Genomic DNA, 22,767 nt, shown 5'->3' on the forward strand with positions numbered 1-22,767 from the left:
CCTTCACTTGAGAAACTTTGGAACTCGTGTTTTCTGCTATGGGATATTATGTAAAGATTTGTTATTTGTATTGGTTTAATAAAACACTGATTAGCCAGTAGCTAGGCAGGACAAACAGACTAAGAGAATTCTGGGAAGAGGAAACGCAAAGAGTCGGTCACCAGCCAGACACAGAGGAAGCAAAATGAGAATGCCTCATTCAGAAATGGTACCAAGCCACGTGACTAAGCATAGACAAGAATTAGGGATTAATTTAAGTTATAAGATCTAGATAATCATAAGCCTGAGCTAATAGGCTAAACAGTTCATAATTAATATAAGCCTCTGTGTTTTTCTTTGGAACAGAATGGCTATGGGTCTGGGTGGGAAGCTTCCATCAAGTTTCCCACTCTGGGCATAGCAAGGCCTACTGCTCCCCATCCCTAACCCCACCCCCAATATCTGCCAATGGCAGTCTACAGAGAGCAGCTTGTGATGGTGACTGTCAGCAGGTCACTCCTCAGTCAGCTGCTAGCTCTCATTGCTAGAACTGCTATCAAACCCTGAGAGTAAGAGGCCATTAGGCTGTCACAGAAGATGTGAGGGGAAAAAACACTTGAAAACCAGCTGCACTGGAAAAGCAGCACTGTCCCGCTGTGGGTATAGTGCCAAGCTGATACTCAAACTGGGCCATCGCCTGGGCTCACACTTGGCACATCATGCACCAACAAAATGAGCTTCCAGTCAGTACCTTGAAGCCAGAAATCCACAAGCTCAGAACTTGAAGAACTTGGCTGGAAGGACTGAATGAAGCAAAAGAAGTATTTAGATGTTGAGGGCATGGGCTTTATTGTGTGCCGGACACAGTTTGCAAGCATGGCTGGACCACCCCAGAATAATGTGCTATTGGCAGTTCTGCCTCATGAACTGATCCAGACTCCAGTGGCTTATGGATATTCAGCTCAACTGAATCGAACAGTGTTGAGATCAAAGATTCCATATATCCTTTGTAGTATCAGGCAGCCTTCTAAAGGTTTGCTTTACTGCAATGGAGAGGTCTTTATCAGTCCCACACACAAATCTCAATTGCCTGACAGGTTTTCTGAAACAAATTTTTTTCCTGGCAACCAAGAGTTTCTGGGTCACAGATCATGGTCTACTATAGACCATGGTAGAAATCAGTGTGTTTGGGTAGAACTCCTCCTGTGGGGTAGGGGTGCTTGAAGTTGGTATGTATTTGATGACCTTGAACCCTGAGTGCTGAGACTGCAGGTCATGTACCCACCCATACTGTGTGACCCACTCTAAGGCAGCTGTTTCCATCAGACTGCAGCCAGCTCCGCCTAGTCAGAGGAGACCCATAAAGTCTGGGTGCCCAAAACCTCCCGTGTTTCTTAGGAAGCAGCACTACTTCCCAGAACACACAACTCAGCTGAATTTTTAAAGCTGTTTTGTTTTTAAAGAAAAACCAAAATCCACTTTTAAAGGTAACCCCTAAAAACAAAAACAGCTAACCCCCTACACAGCAAAACAGTTTTTAAATAATTAAATAAAAAAAAATCAAAGACTTTATTGGATAACATTACACAACATTCTTTAACATTTAACTCTGAGCAGATGGAAGGTGGGAACAATGTGTCATTCAAGTCTACAAATGAAATAGGCCTGTGAGGATTTGAAATACAGACATGGTAGCATGAAGCAGAGCTTAAATATTAAGCAACTAAAGCAATAAAAATGAAGTTGTAACATGGTAGGTCTAGATTTTAAATACCACCAAGTGTTTTTTTTTTTTTTTAATGAAAATCTAGTTTGTAATAAAATGCCTTTAAGGATTTGTCATGAAGAAAAAAATATGTAGATTCTTAAAACCTGATCTCTCCCAGTGCTTTTGCCTTCTTAATATTACTTTTTGGTCAATTCCATCAGTCTACAAATAAAGATTTCTAAAGCTTAAAGGTTTCCTGATACAATCCATGCATATTTCACATGGTTTGGGAGACACCTGGTTCCTGAGTGAGCATAAAAGTTACTGCTGGTGTTGGGGTCTAAGACTGACCCAGAGCCTGGAGCTGTGCTTCAAGTCTTCTCCACAGCTCCCTGCTGTTATAGTTCCTGAGCCCATTTGATAAGATGACGTCATGATGTAGATCCAAAGAGATCATTTGTAAAATGCAGTCAGGACTTGCCAGCACTTGCAGTGTGTTAGGATCTGAATTAAGCTCACTAGACTCCAGACTACCCGGCTTTTCTTCTTGAGTTATATAGCAAATCACAGTCAGGTATATTAAACAATCTCAAAATCCCACCCAGAGCATTTGTTAATCCTGAGCAATGGGCAGTTGGGTAATCTCACCAACACAGAAAGATCACAGAAAGTGAACTCTTGAGCCAAGTGCTCGCTCATCTGTTGTGTTTCTTTGAATGAGTTTTGTAAGTTAGTTTCTTTTCTTTTGGCTTTTTTTTTTCTTTTTTTCTTTTTGTAGTAAGTAATCAATATGGTGTTATCTTTCTGGTTTAAAAAATAAATCAGTATTGCCACTAAAAATCTTCAGTTTTATTATTAAAATTACGGCACCATCAAATATAAAATGCTTTAAAAATGTAGTACTAACAGGTCCATCTGATTTTCTCATGTGTTCTCCATTTATTAAACAAAAAAACTAAGGATTTTCATATGTATGTAAGCAAAGACAAGGAAAATCTGTGGTCTCTATTAAGAATTCATGTTCCATGCACCAAACGTTTAGGCTGTTTTCAAGGATCTGTTTCTGCCACTTGTCCCCCATGGCCAAGTCTTCCCTGACACCTGTGAGAACTTCCTGCACTGAGAAGTAGGGGTTTCCTGCTGTGGAAAGAGGTCCAGATCAACACTGATGATGTCACCCTTTCTGAACAGCACCACTCAGTAGGGGAGAGGCGATAATCAAAGCCTGTCCAGCTCAGGAGAATGATGAGCTAGTTCTTGGGAGTATACGATTTCATTCCAAGGTCAACACTAGCCTATCCACTTGGGAGTCAAAATATGAAAAGGTAAGAATGTAGTTATGAAAATGTGCACAAAACGTTAAATACTAGTGGCAAATAAATACATCTTAATATGCTCTAACAAGCAAACATATATTCAAGATAATACAGCCCTGTTTTATTTAAAAAAAATAAAAATAAAAAAAAAGAGAAGATCCACATTTTACTTGTGGGTGGGACGGGGCACTTAGCCATCCTTTCAGCAGGATGTCAGATCATCTTCTTGTTTCCATGGGCACCTGAAGGAAACAGTGGCCTTAGCACATGTGACCATTGCTGTTTCACAGGAGCGCCATTTAAACACACCTCTGCTCACTTCTGAACTGATAAACATAATCCTTGGAGAAAGCACAAAGGTTAAGTATGCAAAAACAATTCCACATTTCTGTACCATCCCATGCCTGGTAGGCCTGTCCAAACTACTGTTCACATTCAAAAGAAGCTATCGTCAGTGATTCTTCCGCATCGCACTGAGTGCATCCTGCACATGTTCACACCACTTTTCTTCTCACCTCATGCATAAGTTATTGCAGCAGTTTGTTTCTTTTATACATATAAAAATTCCCTAATACCTTTTCTTCCATTCAGTCTACTCTGCCAGTGCCCTGTACAGATGACTGGTTTAGCCACTGCTTTAACATTTACTTCTTAGTGCAGCTTCAAACTCCCATCTTAGCCAGTCCTGATGCTCTTGCTCTGTCAAAGTGGCACACATCCAAGAAACCAGCAGTCTGTTAATGTCTTTGTGCTGAAATACAATAAACAAAAGGAAGAGAATGTAGTTAAGCACAGGTAACAACATGTGAGAAAAAGAAGCCCACAGATTGTGGGGTCACACACCACATTTCTTTTAAATCACGCTGACTTTTTAAATGCAGCCTACTGCCATTCTAGACCAGTAGAAGCATTAGCTGACCAAATTCCAACACACATGGTTATCACCTTATTTCTTTTCTTAGGAATATTTGCAGAATTTTGACTTTTCTTGTTTATTTTTTCAAAGCAGGGTTTCTTTTTGTAGCCCTGGCTATCCTGGAACTCACTCTGTAGACCAGGCTGGCCTCAAACTCACAGAGATTCGCCTGCCTCTACCTCCAGAGTGCTGGGGTTAAAGGTGTTCACTACCTTCATTATGTTGTTATTTCCAAGTTACAATACATCAAAATAGTAGAGAGAGACTCCTAGGAAATACCAGCCTTTCCTTAGCACAATGAACCTGTAGTCTCTTTTAAATGTTCTTTTAGAGAGGACTCACCATGTAACTGGCTGGCCAGTAACTCATCAAGAACTGCCTGCCTGTGCCTTCCCTGCTCGGATTAAAGGAGTGAGCCACCAAACCGAGTCCCACAACCCCACGTTCCTTTTTTTTTGGGGGGGACAGGATCTCTTGTAGCCCAGGATCACCTCAAACTCACTATACAGTCAAGGCTGACCTTGAACCCCTGATCTTCCTTGCCTCTATCTCCTGAGTGCTGGGATTAAGGTATACACACCATCAAAGCTAGCTGCTCAGTCTTAAGCAAATTTATATACAGAATCAATTGACGTCAAAAATCAGCTACAGAGTGTAGTATACTATTTACACAAGCCACAAGGGGTCTGGGGGGAGCCTCCTAGACACATCAGAAGGCAAGGAAAGTGCTATTTTGTTACTAGACCACTTCAGTGCACTGACCAGTGCCCCTTATTACGCCTGGCCACCCACAAGGCATCCTTCAGTAGACTTCTGAGCAAAGGCAGGAGCCCAGGCACAACTGGCAGACAACGTGGCTTACAGGAAGCATTGTCATGCAGCACGGTCAGCTAGCACGGAAAGAAGTGGGTGCACACTACCCTCCAGTCCTTAGCTGTGCCCACAAAATCGGAGCTCGAGACCCAGGAAAGAAAGGTGATCTTCATTTAATATTTTTAAACCAAAGATAATGCTATTGCAGTGGAATAATAAAACAAACTGAATGCAGAAAGAAGGAAAAGCACTCATCTTTCCTAATATTTAACACATACATCAAAGTCAGATCCCCCCCCACGGTTTGAAAGATTTGATTTTGTGTTAGCTTCCCAGTGTTACCATGGTTCACTGTCCTGGTCATGTAGGCCCTGAGTCAGGGCCTATAAAATAAACTCCACAGAGCATTCTGTCATGTGTCTTTCAAGCAGCAATAAATGACTTCAAGACAAAATACTGCAAGCCTCAAGGTGAAGGGCCCATGTATCTGTTGTGTCTGAAAAAAAGGATGATTAATGAATGCTGATTTTAATTCAACTTTCTGGAAATAAAATGGCTGGCTAACATGACTGCAATAGTAAGTCACAGACTCATTCACAAAGAACTGAGGAAGTAAATGTACCCTTTTATAAACTTAAGGAGAAAGAGGGAGGGGCAGTGCCCCAACTATGCCTTTCAAAATCTGGTTTTAATGTAAGGCCTACTGAAGTTCAATTGAAGACCAGAACAAGAAAGCCAAGGACTCCTATGAGAAGTAGAGAAAGCCAAAGGCTCTATTACCTCAATAGACTATGTCTATTTACACAATATTCAATGCCAAATGTCTCACTTTGAACCAGTATCAAGGCTACAGTTCACATATAACAATACAATTCTCCAGGAGCTCCACAAACAGCAGGTCAAATAACCTCGGTATAACCTCTATCCAGAGGACTAAATACTTTTTCAAAGAAAGCAATTAGGAGCTAGAGACATAACTCGGAGGTTAAAAGTACATTATTGCTCTTGCAAAGAACCCAGCATCCACATCAGGCAGCTCCCAAATGCCTATAAATCCAATCAAAGGGACTTGAGGCCCTCTTCTGGCTTCTAAGCACACACATCTGGCATATAGTCAAGCAAACACACATAAATAAAAATAACAAAACATAAAAAGATAAACTCAAAAGGAACAACCAAAATCCCTAAACCTTTCCCATTTAAGAGTCCAAAGTCAAACAATTTTATACACTATTCATTAAGTCATCTAAAGAACTAGATTACAACCACATTCTGATGCTATCTTACCATGACTCTAAAGTTCTGACTCACCTTATACAAATGACAATGAGTTTTAAGATTTACTTACTAAGCACACACATGTTTGTCTCTTTTTCTTTTTGGAGACATGGTCTCACTATGTAGACCTGGCTATATTGGAACTCCCTAGGTAGAACAGGCTGACCTTAAACTTGAGATCCGCCTGCCCCTCTTCCAGAGTACTGAGATTAAAGTCGTGCACCACCACAATAGGCCCCCACATACATATTCTTTTTTCTTTTTTCTTTTTTTTTCAAGACAGGGTCTTATTATGTATCCCTGGCTGTCCTGAAACTCAGAGATCGCCTGCCTCTGCATCCCAAGTGCTGGGATTAAAGCGTGGTCCAGCATGACTGCCCACATTCATATTCTTACACAAAGGCAGATTCTCGGTTTCCCCAGGCTATCCTCAGACTCACTAGAGTAGATGAGGATGATCTTGAGCTTCTGGCCTTCCTGCCTCCACCTTCTGAGTGCAAGGTTGGCACGCATCACTATGTCTGGTTTACTCAGAACTTGGTGGAGGCAGACAAAGACACTCTACCTACTGAGTCACATTCCCACCCCATTTAGTCCTATACATACAGTACTAACTAACCAAGAAGTTAAAGTGACAAAGATTGAAACTGAAAAACTAACCAAGTCCCTGCTTTCCAGGAACCATCAGCTGCCATCTAACATAAGCCTACAATGTACCTATTTGATTCTCACCACAAGGCTACTCTCAATAGATACTAACAGAAGGCTCTACTCTAGAAAACTCGCTTTTAGTTCCTAGAAATGATTACCTAGAGCAAGTACACCCAACTACCAAGGTCAATGAAAACTAATAAAAATTTTGAAGCCTAGCCTAATCTACTTCAGGGATGTGGGTAAGTGATGATGCGGTGCCCTCTTCACTTTGTGGCAGGGCTTAAGACAGACAGACCTGCCCGCTTCACTGTTAACTTCAATGCTCCCAGTCTGAATCCACAGTGGTCTGTCAGACACTGTAAGGGAGCAGCAGGACTCGTCACTGTCTGATGTAATAGCTGCCATTTGTTGAGACCTATGGTAGAAAAAACCAAGTTAACAAAAATAGAGCAGTCAGTTGAGATCTTTTTAATCCACCTTACAAAAATATTTAAAAAAATAAGACCAAAATTAATTTAAACTTCCTAATGGGTTTATTCTGGAGAACTTGCCAGCTTCCAACAACAAAGCTATGGTACTGCAGAGCTTCATAGCCATGTGGGTACCCCAAGCATGGCCAGGAGAGGGCACTCTTTTGTGCACATCCCATTAGATGCAGAATGCAACATGGCAAGGTGCCCTCCAATAAGCCTATAAATGGAAGAGGAAATGCTAACTCACATTTTATGTCCCTGAGCACAAAAAAAAAAAAAAAAAGTTTACTGTCTAACACTAGCCTGTTCTTGACCTGGACAGTTCAGAGGGCTGATGTTATTACCTCCCACATATTACATCATTCAGAAGCTCAAAGACCATTACAAGCCCTTTCTGCTTGAGTGTTAATGATCGCCCTTGCATAGCTTCAGGTTCTAACTGGCTGAGAACAGGTTTTATTAACATGATAAATTTTCTGAGAACAGAACCTTAAGTGTTGAGCAGAATTCAAATAAAAGACTACTATATTAAGGCTGTTGTTTTGCTTTGAGGCGGGGACTTACACTACAAGCTGGGGTTGGCCGAGAACTCTGTTGCCCTGGCTAGCTAGCCTCAAACTTCTAGCTTAGTTTTCTAGGTGCTGGAATGACAGGCATGAGCCAGCACATCCTGCTGTTAAGTTTTATATTTTAAAGGTATTTGGTTGCGTGCGTACTTCTATCAGCACAGCCAGCTCTGGGACCATTCTATTATTATTTACTTTTATAATTCATAATCAGAGCCAGGTGGTGGTGGTGGTACATGACTTTAATCCCAGCACTCAGGAGACAGAGGCAGGTGGATCTCTGTGAGTCTGAGGCCAGACTAATCTACAAAGTGAGTTCCAAGATAGTCAGGGATACACTGAGAAAACCTGTCTTGAAAAACTTATTTAAAAAACACAATCAGGCAGGGCATGGCTATGCAAAGCCTTAAATCTCAGCAAAGCAAAGGCGGGTGGATCCCTAACATGCAAGTTTGCAGCACAGCCAGAGCTACGTAGTGAGGCCTTGTCTCAATAAGTTAATTAAAATTCCAGATCAGAAGCAGTAAAGTTGTAAATTATAAAAATTTCTAAAGTAAGCTGTCCTACCACGAAATGCCCAAAGTATAAATACAATTACCTCTGAATTCTAGTTTAGAGGAAAATAATTTTTTAAAATGAGGTTCAATAGTAAGGTTTTACATGGGAGCCTGAGTACACTGTTAACTAAAGCAACAGCAACTACACAGGAAAAAAGGAGCCAGCACACTAAAGCTTGTTCTGGGAAATGCCTATCATGAGATCAACTTCCAGCCATGACCTAAGCTCCTGACAGTGGGCAGACGCTGAGGAAGTTAACCCCTCCCCTCACGGTGAGTGTGTGTTTCTTGAAACAGGGTCTCTCTACTTGACTCTGGCTATCCTGAAACTTGCTATGTAGACCAGGTTAGCCCAGAACTCAGGTATATCTGCTTCTAGCTCACAAGTGCTGGGATTAAAGGTGTGCAAAACCATACTAAACCAGTCAATTTTGTCTAAGGGTAAAGCCCTATTAAGTCAATCATGCTCCAGTGGTGGACATCAAGGGTTAAGTAAAAAATACATTTAAAAAAAAGAGGACATGAAGTTGGTGGGTGGATCTGGCAGCAGTTAGGGGGAGAAGCAGATAAGACCAAAACAGTATGAATTCCTCTAAGATTTTTGTGTTTGAGCATTTTGTCTACACATACGAGCACTACATGTCTGCCTAGTGCCCACGTAAATCTAAAGGCGGCATGAGATCCCCTAGAACTGGAGTTAGTATTAGTGCTGAGAAACAAGCGAGCTATCTCTCCAGACTCAAATAACCATATTTTTACAAAATAATTGATTTTATGTAAACAAACAGATCAGGGATGAGTTCACCTTTCCTACTGCAGATTTTAACATGCTACATAAAACCTCAGCATGTCAATTACAATACAGTCTGCCTGGAGCATGGTGCTAATATTGCAGATGAGCGTCCCGTCAATACTTTCAGGGTCTTCAAATTTTCTTTGGAAACTTAGCACCCATGTAGAATATCTACTAGGAAGAGCCAAGGAACCCTTCCTAAGACACAATAAAAGAAAGATACCCCACCGCAATGAAAAGCCAATTTTAAGCTCAGAAGTTCCTTGTTTTGTCCTCTATAATAAAACCTACATGTGACAATAATGCTCTCATTGATCAAGAAGCCAATCAGAAGAGGATAAGTACACAATTCCCCTGTAGAGTCAAGGAAAGGAGGAACAGGAGGCCATACTTAGTGCAAATCAGGACTGAAAACATAAAAGTTTCTGACTATATGCATGATTCCACTAAATACTCATTATAAATTCCAATACAAATATGATGCAATGTGAGCAAGAAGGAAATGCAGAAGAGACATTCTAGTTTTTGACCAGTTACTGATTACATGTCTGAGCTTTAGACAAACCGCACACAGTTCTTCCCAGTGTACTTGGACTCACATCAAGATGTGCCACTCCCAGACAGATCCTTCACTAAAGAACAAAATGGAGGGAGAAGGACTGACCACACATTTGTAATCAACAACATCTCAAAATTAACATGAGTAACAATGACTGTCCTCTGGGAAATATGACCATAGCACACCCAGATTAAAGCCAGGTATCGCCCTCCTAAATCTCCTACTCAATTTATGTGTACACTGAAGTCCACTCTTCGCCATTTGTTAAAATATCAAGAATATACAGAAGCTGTGCAGACCGGCCAACCTAAAAGGTAACAAGTGCAGCTTGTAGCTCCTTTGTAAGTCCCAGCAGGGCTCTGTTCATGGACACCCAAGCTCAGATTCTTCTCTTACCTCTGGAAAGAACGTGAAATGTGCAAGGCTTTGAAAGTGGTGACTGATTAGATGTCTGAGTCAGTCCTCATTCATTATAAGTAGAGATCATTTCTTCTGTGTATACACAAAAGCCTATATGTGCAGGTCAGAGGTCAATTTGCAGTTGTCAATTCTATCCTACCTTGTCCCCAGAGATCAATTCAGACTGTCGGGTTTGGCAACAAGCTCCTTTACCTACTGCACCATCTTGCCAGCCCTAGATGAGAATTTCTACTTATACCTATGCTTACTCTAAGCAGAATGAGAGTACTAGATAATCTTGAGATGTGTTAAGTTAAATGATAATATAATGAACTTTAACCATGGTTTCTATATCTCATAAATCCCATGACCTCCAACAGTTAGTCTCCATGAATGCCAGCTAAAAAAGCCAGTTTAGCCAGACATGGTGGCAAAATTGTAATCTCAGAACTCAGTGTGGTAAAAACAGGATCAACAAACAGTTCAAGACCAATCTCAAAACAAAGCAAAAGTCAGCCAAACTCCCAGGAGTATATGCTACCTCTAGCTATTTGTGATTCAAAATGCTATTACAGGGGACTGGCAGGATGGCCCAGAGGTTAAGAGCACTGACTGTTCGTTCTTCCAGAGGACCAGGGTTCGATTCCCAGCACCCACATGGCAGCTCACAATTGTCTGTGACTCCAGTTCCACGCAATCCAACACCCTCACACAGACATATACGAAGGCAAAAACACCAATGTGCATAAAATAAATAAATTTTTTAAAAAATGCTATTACAGAAGCTTAAATAAAACTTTGCATTTATGCTAAGTCCATAACGTTTGACAGACAGTATTAAAAGCTACCAGAATGAGGTTTCTCTGCTACACACAAGTGGCTGGTAATTATGAACAGCATTCACATAGGCCACCAGACACTCTCCTATGGCCTTAAAGACATAAATGACCAAAATCACCTTCTGAGGTGGTGCTATCCATTCTCCCCATTTCAGACACTGATGTAACCTGCCTCAGATCGCTCTGTTTGTAAGAAGAAACTGAAATCAGGCTAGGGCATCTGGCTCAAGAGCTCACACTTCTAAATATGTGCCTAAAAAGGGACAAACAATATTCTTTGTTTGATAAAAGGCTGCTGTCAAGCACAGCTGATGCCACACTGATGGTGTTCAAACTCCCTCCATCACTAATTTAATCTCTTACCTTTCTACATAAACAACCACTTTAAGTAACAAAAAACTTCCATTTCATTTTTCCAGAGGAGGAAAATGTGCTCCTCAGGCTTTCAATAATTTGGTTTTGTTTTGTTTTTGTGGGGTCACACAAAGTAAGTCAATCTTACTATGTAGCCTGGGTAGCTTCAGATCAGGATCCTCCTATCTCTATACCAGGCTTCTTTAATAGCTACTAAAAGAATCTTACATGAGAGTTAAATAAGAGACATTAATAATTGCAAAATACCTTGAACACTTAAAAAGATACTCTTGCTAAAATTTACCATGCATTATAATTTGATGTTTGTTTTTTCAGACAGGCTCTGTCTTAGAATTATGTAGACCAGGCTGGCCTTAAAGTCAGAAATTCGCCTGCTTTTTCTTCCCAAATGCTGGGATTAAAGGTGTGCACCACTATTGCTTGGCATATTTTTTCTTTTTGGAAAAAAAAAAAGTGATCATAAAAGTTTGACATCCAGGCCTAGTGTAGTAACTCATGCCTGTAATTACTACTCAAAAGTGAGACACGAAAGTCAGCCTAGACTACATGAGACATTCTTTCAAACAACAAAAACCTTTAATTTATACACACACACACACACACACACACACAGAATAGAGAGAATGTCCCAATACTTCAGCTATGAAGGACTTGGCTTTCCTTATAGACAAGAATACCAGTATAAAAGTTTTGAGGTTTTTCTTTCCAGTTTTCTTTAAAGACAGATCCATGTACCCCAGGCTGGCCTCAAACCTGCTATTTAACCAATGCTTACCTCCCTGACTGATCTTCCTGTGTTTTACAAAACAATGTAGAATTTGTCTTCACATCTCTAGAGCTGGGCATAGTGGTACAGGCCTACAATCCTGATACTCCCAAGTCAGAAATCAGCGTTGGATTCCCTGGAAGTGGAGTTCCAGGCTGCTGTGAGCTGCCCGATGTGGGTTCTGGGATAGTATGTACTTTCACCTGCTACCGTCTGTCCACCTCCATTATCAACGTAAGTTAAATGGCTCCATTATTGACAAAAGTTACCCAAAATTATTAAATTGTTACTATTTGAAGATTATTTTAACTAAAAATTCTTTAATAGGCAAATGTAGACATATTAATACACCTTTTACAAAGGCACAGCTGCAGTTCTTAAGTATAATGCATATTAACAAGGAGAGCTGGAGAATCTCCCCATGTAGGACTGCAAGTACTCAGCAAGGAGTCCTGGAAACAAGCATTCCTAGTACCAATTCTCAGCAAATTTAAAATTCTATTAAAAATACAGATCATAAGTCACTCTTCAATCCCAGCATTTGTGAGCTAAAGCAAGATTGTCCTGTGGGCTAGAAACCAGCCTGGGATGGAGTTACCTAGTTTCAAAAAACCAAAATGAGGGGGAAAAAAAGCAAAACAAACAAACAAACAAAAAAAACATGCAAATTACAGATGGACAGTGGTCACGGTTGCACAATACAAACACACTTAACACCCTTTAAATTAACTGCCCAACTGGGGGCTGAAGAGAAGGCTCAGAGTTCCAAAAGCTTGTAGCTCATTTCTGAGCCCCTAAGTCAGTTGGCTCACAATGACCTACAACAGCAGTTCCGGGGTCACTAACACTCTCCCTCTTTTAGCCTCTGTAGGCACTGTACCTGTGGCAGGCAGGCATACACATACACACAAACACACACACACACACACACTAGTTTTTTTAAATTGTACAATTAGGGCTGGAGAGATGGCTCAGCGGTTAAGACCACTAAATGCTCTTCCAGAGGAGCAGGGTTCAATTCCCAGCACCCACATGGCACCCAGCTCACAACTGTCTATAACTCCAAGATCCCACACCCTCACATAGACATACATGCAGGCAAAACACCAACACATTAAATACAAATATATAAATGACTTAATTTTTAAAACTATACAATTAAAATGATTTTAAGATGGAAGGCAGGCACCACATATGGTCTACATAGCAAGGATACACAATGAGAGCCTATCTAATAAAAAAAAAAAAAAAAAGACTTTAGACTATGATCCAAATACTCAAGTGGCTGAGGCAGAAGGATCACTGCATGTTCAATCAGCCTGGACTACATAACCACATAACAAAATCTTTTAAGAAGCAAGTAGCCCCCCAAATGGTAAATTTTCGGTCATGTCTATTTAAATATGTACAAAATTATAATTCATTTTAATGAGACAGTTGTTTTTTAACTAAAGCTGTGGGAAAAATAAAGGAGGAAAATCCAAGCTGGGGTACACTACAAGGGCAAGCACCACAAAGACAAATTTAGATAGTGTCTCCTTTTGACTATAGATTAAACTTAGAATCAATTATCATGGGAAAAATATCCAAATACTCTGTAAAAACTATAATAAATCATTTATCCCTGTGACCTTTTAATTAATGCAATTGTGACTGAATATAGTAATCATACCTAACCTGTGTCTTTCAAGTAAGAACTAGGTGGAAATTGTAAACACAGCTTGGCCATTGTCTCCTGGCAGGAAATGGGATGGCACCAGCCCAACATTAGTTCTCAATTCCAGATATTACATTAGAGTGTTAATAGCTATATTAGCACAGCTCCAAAGCAAACACTGAACTTGTCCCTTCTTGGAAAATGACCTTCACAGTCAGGTGGTGGTAGTGCACGCTTTTAATCCCAGCACTCAGGAGGCAGAGGCAGGCGGATCTTTGAGTTTGAGGCCAGCCTAGTCTACAAAGCAAGTTCCAGGACAGCTTTGGCAGTTATACAGAGAAACTGTGTCTCAAAAAAAAAAAAAAAAAAAAAAAAAAAAAACAAGGAAGGAAAAGAAGAAATGGAGGGAGGGAAGGAGGAGGAGAAGAGAGGAAGAAAGAAGGAAGGAAAAAGAAACAAAAATATCTTTACTGTCCCTGGCCAATTTCCTATTGGAAACTACCATGTAGAACTAAAACCTTCATTACTAATTTTTCTAGAGATAGCAGTTTGCCACCATTTCAGCACAGACCATAGAACAGTCACAAATTAGATGAGAAAATCTAACTTCACATGTATACTATAAATTTCTGATTTCTGCTCAATTATTCAGTACACAGGAAAACTGGCCCTTTGCAATGTCTGAACATGTGTTCTTTCAATAACCAACTTTAGAAGGGCACAGCCTCTCTTAATGGGGTAAAACTCAGACCCATTTCATATCAGTTCCATGTTGCCTGCCTACAATGTCTTCAGATTTAAGTTCCTGTTTGCTTCACTTGGTACTAAGTTACAATCACCATCACTAACATTTTGTCCCCAGCCACATGTTGGTGCATGCCCATAATACCAGCACAGAAGAGCCCAAGGTTAGCCTAGGTTATATAGTGACTTTTGGGATATCCTGGGCTATGCAGTAAGATCCTGCTCCAAAATTAGAAAGGAAGGAAGGAAGGAGGAAAAGAAAGGAAGGAGGTAAGGGAAAAGGAGAGAGAGTGTAAAATCCATCAGGAAGACTGGAAATGATGAAGCTGTTAGTAACTGAGTCCCTGGCTAGTACAAAGAAAAATCTGAGTTCAAACCCCATCACCACAAAAACTGTGTGTAGTGGTGAACACCTGAAATCCCAGTGTGAAAGATGGAGGCAGGAAGATCAAGAAGTTGGAGGCCAGCCTAGGATACAAGAAACAAAACATTTAGGGACAAACCATCCACGTCACAGATTTCAGACTAGTGCATCCTAGTCTCCCAGCTCCTTCTCAGGACTCTCTTACATGTCTCCTGTTCTCTGGGAGTAAACTAGGACGGAATAAACCTCTCTTCTATTCAAACCATCAGTCTGCTTCTTGTTTTCCAAATTCTAAAAAATGAAAAGGAAAACATACTTTTGAGGTATTAAATTTCTAAAGACACCATTTTTTTATTAAATTTTTTTTCATTTATTTTACATACCATCCAGTCTCCCCATCCCCCATCACTCCTCTATTTAGAAAGGAGCAGGCCTCCCATGGGAGTCAACAAGGCATGTCTCATCACTTTGAGGCAGAACCAAGCTCCTTCCCCTACATCAAGGCTGGGCGAGGCATCCCTGGTTCCAAAAACCCACCAGGGACAGGTCCTGGTCCCACTGCTACAGGCCCCACAAACAGACCAAGCTACAGAATTGGAAAGACCATTTTTACAACTTTCTCACTTGTTTCTGAGCTTGCTCATCCTTGCCTGTTAGCCAATTTTCTTACACTGGAGATTTGTCTAAGTCGATTTTCTCTCCACAAGGAGAAAACAAGCCAAACCAAAAATGCTCACTTGGGTTATCGCCATACAAAAAGTGCCCTTCATCTTCTCAGAGAAAACATAGTGTCTCCACTTGCAATAGATACTAGTCAGTCACCTGGCTTGAAAAACTCTATTGGAATATTTTTTTAAAAAAAAAGTCTCTCGTTATATAGCCTAGAACTCACTCTGTAGACCAGGCTGGCTTCAAACTCAGAGAGCTGATCAGCCTGCTAAAATTAAGGTGTGCACCAGCACACACACAGTCAAATACATTAGTTTATGTTTGCCTGGGCAATCTCAAAGTCATCAAATCCTCTTGCCTCCATCTCCCAAATGCTAGGAACAACAGAACACACCACTACACCTAGCTGAATGTTAATTACATACTCCACAAACACAGACTGTATTTCCCTTGCAGCTTCTAAAATAGCACAAATGGTTTATTCATCAAGATACACTCGCCAAAGCATCTGACTATATTAACCACACCTACTTTCAAAGTCACTATTACAACAAAACAGCCCAGATCACTACACAAGCTTTAAAATTGCACTTTAGGTGACTCTTGCTTAAATCATTTTTTCAAGTAAATAAGTACTTTAATCTAAAACAAATACTCCGAAAACCTAAAAAGTTATTTCCCTTGTAAACCCTCTATCACATGGTGAACTTTCGGCCTGTCATACCATTTTAAACAGTTTCTGTTTGCAGGAAAGAATATGCATCTTTTTCTTTTGTTGTGTGTTTATTAAAATCAAAAAGCATTGACTGAGTTCCCCCCAAAAAATTCTCATTTTTTTTCCCAAAAATAATCAGGTATAAAGCTTAAGGAAGTTAATTTCCAAATTTCATTAAACTTTATTATTAATTCCATAGTAACTAATATATCTCACTGGATTACTTTAGAAATCCACAAAAAAGTTTACCTTTTTACATTTCAGTAAGTAACTGAAATTATACCCAATTTAAAAAAAAAATTAAAAAAAAAAAAAGCTTGAAAGCAAGGTATTTTTTGCAATCACTCTGCCTCCACAGGCAGTGAGACTACTTTCCCAGCATACGGGAGGCAGAAGCAGAGGCATGACTCTGAGCTTGAGGTCAGCCTGGCCAGCCACGGTGACATAGTGAAACGCTCTCAAAAAAAAAAATCTTAATAAAATAGGATTACTAGCCTCAAAAGCAGTGATATCTGAGGCAGAAGACCAAACAGAGCAAACAACTACAATTAGCTAATTTTCAAAAAAAATGGTAATTTATCAAGGCTAAAATTGAAAAAAATTAAAAGCATTCATGAAGTTGGTGGGAACTAGAATTCAATCAAGTGACATTACTAGAGCCTCACTACAGCTCTTGCTATTTGAATTTTACCTATTCTCTGATAACATTCCCTGACAGGGCAAATAGAAAACTAAATCTGACTTCTCACCTTTTCTAATCACTATAACAAAGAATAATTTTCTACTATTTTGAAACTGTTCAAAGCTTTTTGAGAAACACACACAAATAATTTGGATTTAGTTGATTTTATTTAGCTTTTTTTTTACATTCCAATGCATTATACAATTACATTTCTCATTTTCTAACCTGCAAACAGATTACCTTAAACGGAAATGCTTCTTAAAAATTATCAAATTAGATACATTCAAAATGCAACAATTACACATGACATTAGTTCACAAAGTGTAAATCACTAGGGCACTGTCCTAATAATTTAGGACCAGCCAGTCAGGAGAAATCTGACCAAATATACACTATTCACATACCCCAAATAAAACCTATCTAAACTTCCCAACCAAAAGTCTGAAAGTTTGTTTATGTTCCCACTGGACAAGAGTGGTAACTCAGGCCTGTCCAGTCTTTATAGTTTTAATCCAAAATACTGGACAATGCGTATAGCCTGGTCTATAACTAAACAGCAAGCATTCAAATTTGTCATAGCAGGCACCTCAGTTTGTCAAACACCCAATATCAAATTTTATACCATTATGTGCATAGAAAGTCTTCTAAGTGTTCACTAATTATTAAACTAGTAGTCATTAAATATCCACTGTTCCCAGCTCACCAGCCCTTAATAAAACCCCAAATATGCAACCCGTGTCACATGGTGACAGGCAATAGTTTATATATGTGTATGTATATATACAATAAGTACAAATGGCAAATAACAGTCCCTGCAAAAATTCAATTTCATTTGAGGCTATGGCTTCTATGCCTTAGGATGGTTTTAGATTTCAAATTTGGAAAATACTACTAAAAATCTCACTTCCTTAAGAGAAAATTTGATAGAATGTTCAGTTTTAAGCTTCTTAGTCTAAAAATGGCTATATACGTATAAAAAGCCAAGTGAGTGCAATTTCTTTCCAGTTTGGTCAAGCTAGCTGGTGGAAACAATTCCTAACTAACCAGGGACCTGCGGCTGCTCCAGCAGTTCTCGCCTACCTTACTCTCCATGTTCACGTTTCAAACTGTGTCAACAAAGCCCGCACTTCAGGGGTCAGCTGCTTAGCAGCCTTAGCTGCCTCTGTGATAGCCCTGCGATACAAACCCTTTCTCTTCTTATTAAAGCGTAACTGGAAGTTCTCTAGAAAGGGGGAGAGTTGTGAAAGAGCAAGGAGAGATGTTGTTGGAGATGCAAACCATGAGATACGGGCCTCCTGTCGGGCTAAAAGGCCATTATCTTTCCGGCTTACAGTTATGGTAAGAATTCGGGCTGGCCACCATGGGAAGCCATATATCTTGGCCCAAACAATGTCCCCTACACATATGGTCCTCCCATCTGGTGTGACACATTTAGAGACATTTTTGGAAAAGATTTTCATTTTCAAGGAATTACTGAGGCTTTTCTCTTCCCTTGAAGAGGAGGAAGTGGAAGAAGTGGAAGGTGCACGCATACTACCTGTAGGAAAAACAAAGCTCTCAGAAGAGCTACACTCCGAGTTGGAGGATTTCAAATCATCCATGCTATCAATGCTACACACTGAAGCACCGGAAGAGTCAGATTTCTCTTGATTTAGGGTCAGGTAAACAGAGATATTGCTTTTGCTGCCCTTTTTGCCCACCGTCTGCAGTTCCTCCTGCTCACCAGGCACATACACTTTGCTGGTGTCCTGAACCTCACTGGCGGCCTCTTGCGGGCCTTCTGAGGGACTCTGATTTTCTGAAGGGGCCTCACCTGCTGAGCGGGTGGAGGTGCAGCGAGACTGCGGCTTAGGGGCCAGCTTGCCACTCCGAATTTTCTCCAGTCCTGTCTTCAGAGAAGAGTCATTTTCTTCATTCCTGTACCTTTGCGGTTTTAAACGCACTCGAGGTGGGAGAGAACCTGAGCTAGGATTCTGATAGCGCCGTGTGAAATGGACTTTCGGGTGGGTGTTTTTGGAAGTAGAAGTTTCACTCTGCTTTTTCTGTGCCTTTTCTTTGGCAATTTTCAATACTTCCCGAGCTTTTGCGTGATCCATGTTCTTGCTCTGGAGCACTTTCTTGGTACTTAACTGAGCTTTTGATGTGTTTGCCTGAGCAGAAACTTTGACTACTCTGCCTCTGCTGTGAGCAATATTGGAAACCCTCACCACAGTGTTTCTTCTCTGGCTTTCGTTTTGGTTTTTCCCGTCCACTTTATGGTCAGTTTTCAGTTTTTTGTTCACAGTAGCTACACTGTCATTTCTCCGTTTTTTATCTTCATACCTAGAAGAGTCACTGCTACCTTTCCTAATTTCCTTCTTTTCTGCAACAACACTGTTTTTACACTTATCACACAGGACTTGCCTGGGCCGTAGCTTAATCGCATTCATTATTGAAGTGGGTTCTTCCCTGTACATTTTTCGTTTGGGTCGCTTAATTTTCCGAGGAGGTGGCTGAGGTATTGATTGGTTATATGTGTCCCTGATAAACAAGGGGGGAGGATAAGGTGCTCCTTCGTGGAAGAGAGGAGGTGGCTTGGAAGTCCACAGGTGCTCAGGAGGAGGGACTGGAGAAAGGTTATCGGGAACAGCACCATTCACTTCACGCTTGACTTCTATCCCTTCTTGGAATGTGTTACTTTGGAGCTGCATGGCGTCCGGTTTATCCTTATATTCCCTTTTGGGAAATACTGTCACAGGGATCCCATGGGGCCCAAACCTTTAAGGAAATGGAAGAACAAAAGAAAGCTAGTGAGTTTCATCTATAACTCAACGTCTGAAACATAATCAACTTAGTAAGTATCTATACAACAAAAATCAAAAATATACCATTGCTTTCTCCAAAGCAACAAAAATCTCCACTTCTTTTGGTTCTATATTTTAGAGAAAACCAGAAATAATCCAAATGGTTACCCTAAACAATACCAGAATAGTTGGCTTTACTTACAATAGAACTTTCTGCTATCAGACAAGTTAATATGAAATGCCATGTGGTATTATACTCACTGAAGCATGGACATTTTTCAGTAAATGCAGCCATACTTTAGATATAATCACTTTCCTTTGGCCTAACTTCTCTCAAAAGATTAGTAAAAGTTGGGCGGTGGTGACGCACGCCTTTAATCCCAGCACTTAGGTAGGCAGAGACAGGCGGATCTCTGTGAGTTCGAGGCCAGCCTGGTCTACAAAAGCAAATTCCAGGACAGGCTCCAAAGCTACAGAGAAACCCTGTCTCGAAAAACAACAACAACAACAACAAAAAAAAAAAGTTTAATAAAAAATAGTGGTGGTGGTGCCTGTCTTCCCACACTCAAGAGGCTAAGACAGAATGACAGAATGATCTCAAGTTCCAGGCCAATTTGAAAAGAACAGAATTTAGATATTCAAATTATTCCCAATTCTGACAAAAATAGAGCTGTGTGGTTTAAAAGTTTGTCTTTTATTATTTGCATGTATGTATGCTCTGGTTGCATAAATATCTATATGTACCATGAGTGCAGTACCTTCAGAAGCCAGAAGAGAGTACCAGGGACTGGAGTTACAAACTACTGTGATCTGTGGATGATGTCTTTAAAGAGGAGCCTTTAACTGCTAACTTGTCACTTCAGCACCACCTGCCAACCCCCTCCACTCACCAAGTTTCAAACTTTTTAAAATCACATACTACATTCAGAAATAATTTCAGAAAAGCAGAGAAGCACACATCTGTAGGCAGTATCAAAGAGTGTGACAAAGGATTCTGAGTTCAAAGCCAACAAGGCCTCGTCTCAAAAAGAATAGCAAACAAAAAAAAAAAAAAAGGAAAAGCAGTATTTTCAAATGTAATCCAATTTAAAAACCAGTTACACAACAGGTATGCATGCCTAGATCCTAGCTTCCGTACAGAATGGGAATGTGCAGAAAAGCACGAATCAATAAAAACTGTTTCTCAGACAAACTTAGAAATGTAAGTGATTTAATATACCGGGGCTGAAATAGAGAAATGTTAAGTTAAATTTGCTGTATTTATTGCCTTCATATAAAAATGAAACCATACTCCAAGCAATCTCAGTGTATGCTAGCATGCTTATTTTAAACACTGAGACAGTAGCACCTTGTGCAAGACAATACTAATGCCAGTCTTATAAAACAGAGTTACAGACTTAGTAGGCTAAACAGTCATGGAGAACCCAGTAAACTGAATGAAAATGTTTTCTATATCAATTTTGCCCAAGAACAAGTTTTGTTTTGTTTTGTTTTAATATTCCTGTACTCTTAAATGCTCTCCAAATGGTTCAGAATTACTTGTTAAGAATACCTCTTAAGCCAGGCGGTGGTGGCACATACCTTAAATCCCAGCATTTGGGAGGCAGAGGCAGGCGGATCTAAGTGAGTTCGAGGCCAGCCTGGTCTACAAGATAGGCTCCAAAGCTACAGAGAAATCCTGTCTCGGAAAAAGAAAAAAAAAAAAAAAAGAAGAAGAATACCTCTTAACTAGTCATGGCTTAAGACCAGTCATGGCGGCTCAGGCTTTTAATCTTAGCAAAGAGATTGTGATGAGCTAGAATTTTTAAGGCAGGCATGGTGCGAATACTTTCAATCCCAGCATTCGGTACACAGAGACAGGAGGATCTCTGTGAGTCCCAAGTTCCAGGACAGCCAGGAATATATAGAGAGAGACTCTGTCTCAAACAAAACAAAATAAAACAAAAAAGACAGGACTCTCTCATGTTCCTCTCTAAAAAATAATAACTCTTTGGGACTAGAGAACTTAAGACACAATAACATTAATGAGTTTATTTTTTTGAGAGTGTCTCACTATGTATTCCAGGCTGGCCTAGAAGCTGCTATGTAGTACAGCTGGCCTTAAACTCAAATCCTCCTGCCTCTGCCTCACAGGTGCCACCACCAAGACATGTCACCACACCTAGTTATCTAAAGTGAAGTTTTCAGAGCGCTTATTAACTGTAAATTTTAGTTTTGCATGTATAAAGTTACTTCCCAGCTCATGGATTAGTAATCCTCAACAAACTCACTAACAAATATTAGGCATAAATCTTACTTCATTTAAGTAGTTTTATATTTTGCTAATGTAGATCTTAGAATTTGTATATCTTACCAATTACTTATATCTAGATTGAATAGCAGTAGTGCTCTTAACCAGTGAAACATCTGCCTGGTCCCAAAAATATTTAAATAATTACAAAATGACCTCAGAGACTAGAAAAAAAATCACTTTAGGAGAGAAAGAGGATCACATGTCTCATTCATCTCAGTCATCATGTTGCCACCTCAGTGAGACCCTTGAAATGAAACCAATTTCAAGGGTCACACTACGATTAAATCAAAATCTGTGTTTAAGAACAGCAAGAGTAATACTAATACTCATAACTGCAATATCTGTTTCGTGTATTTGTAGATGACCAAACACGAGTACTTCTTGGGAGGTGAAGCAGAATGATCAATTCAAGGCCAGTCTCAGATACATGAGACCCTGTCTCAACCACCCCTTCCTCATGCAGACACACATATATTTTTATTTTTATAAACCGAAGTTTGAAAGCCATTAACATCAAAAGATTACTGAGACTATATTGCAGCACTAAGCTAAGCACTTGCAGTTCCAGCACTATCAAGGCTAAGGCAGGAGAGCACAAGGCTGAGGCCAGTCTAGAACACACAGTGTCCTCTCTCAATTCAATAAATCAAAGGACTGGGTATACTGTGCAGTGGTGGAGCCCTGGCTCCATGTTTGATCGCCAGCACTGTCAAAGAAAAAGAAGCAACATAATTGCAGTCTTTTTCAATCATTATTTCTTCAAGACATGGTTTCCTCTGTGTAGTTCTGGCTGTATTGGAACTCAACTACGCTGACCTTCCAACTCAGAGATCCACCTGCCTCTGTGTACCGAATGCTGGGATTGAAAG

General features: G+C 40.1%; 1 protein-coding gene across 10 annotated transcripts in view; it reads right to left on the reverse strand.

The window, feature by feature from the left end:
* Positions 1–1,530: 1,530 nt before the first annotated feature.
* The window catches only part of Pwwp2a (PWWP domain containing 2A), a 41,266-nt gene continuing 20,029 nt past the window's right edge, over positions 1,531–22,767 (reverse strand). For 5 of the 10 annotated variants that reach the window (XM_050138571.1, XM_050138567.1, XM_050138568.1 and 2 more), the window contains one exon: positions 16,084–19,579. In XM_050138571.1, the coding sequence (XP_049994528.1) occupies positions 17,917–19,512 (1,596 nt within the window). In that variant the 5' untranslated portion in view covers positions 19,513–19,579 and the 3' untranslated portion in view covers positions 16,084–17,916. Of the gene's footprint in view, positions 3,755–5,074; positions 5,229–6,959; positions 7,080–16,083; positions 19,580–22,767 lie in introns of those variants that run through there. The other 5 variants (XR_007591080.1, XM_050138566.1, XM_050138564.1 and 2 more) reach the window with 5 other exon arrangements.

The sequence above is a fragment of the Alexandromys fortis genome, unplaced genomic scaffold (assembly GCF_014885135.2).
Source record: "Alexandromys fortis isolate MF-2015 unplaced genomic scaffold, M_Fortis_MF-2015_v1.1 scaffold_11, whole genome shotgun sequence".
NCBI classification, from domain to species: domain Eukaryota; kingdom Metazoa; phylum Chordata; class Mammalia; order Rodentia; family Cricetidae; genus Alexandromys; species Alexandromys fortis.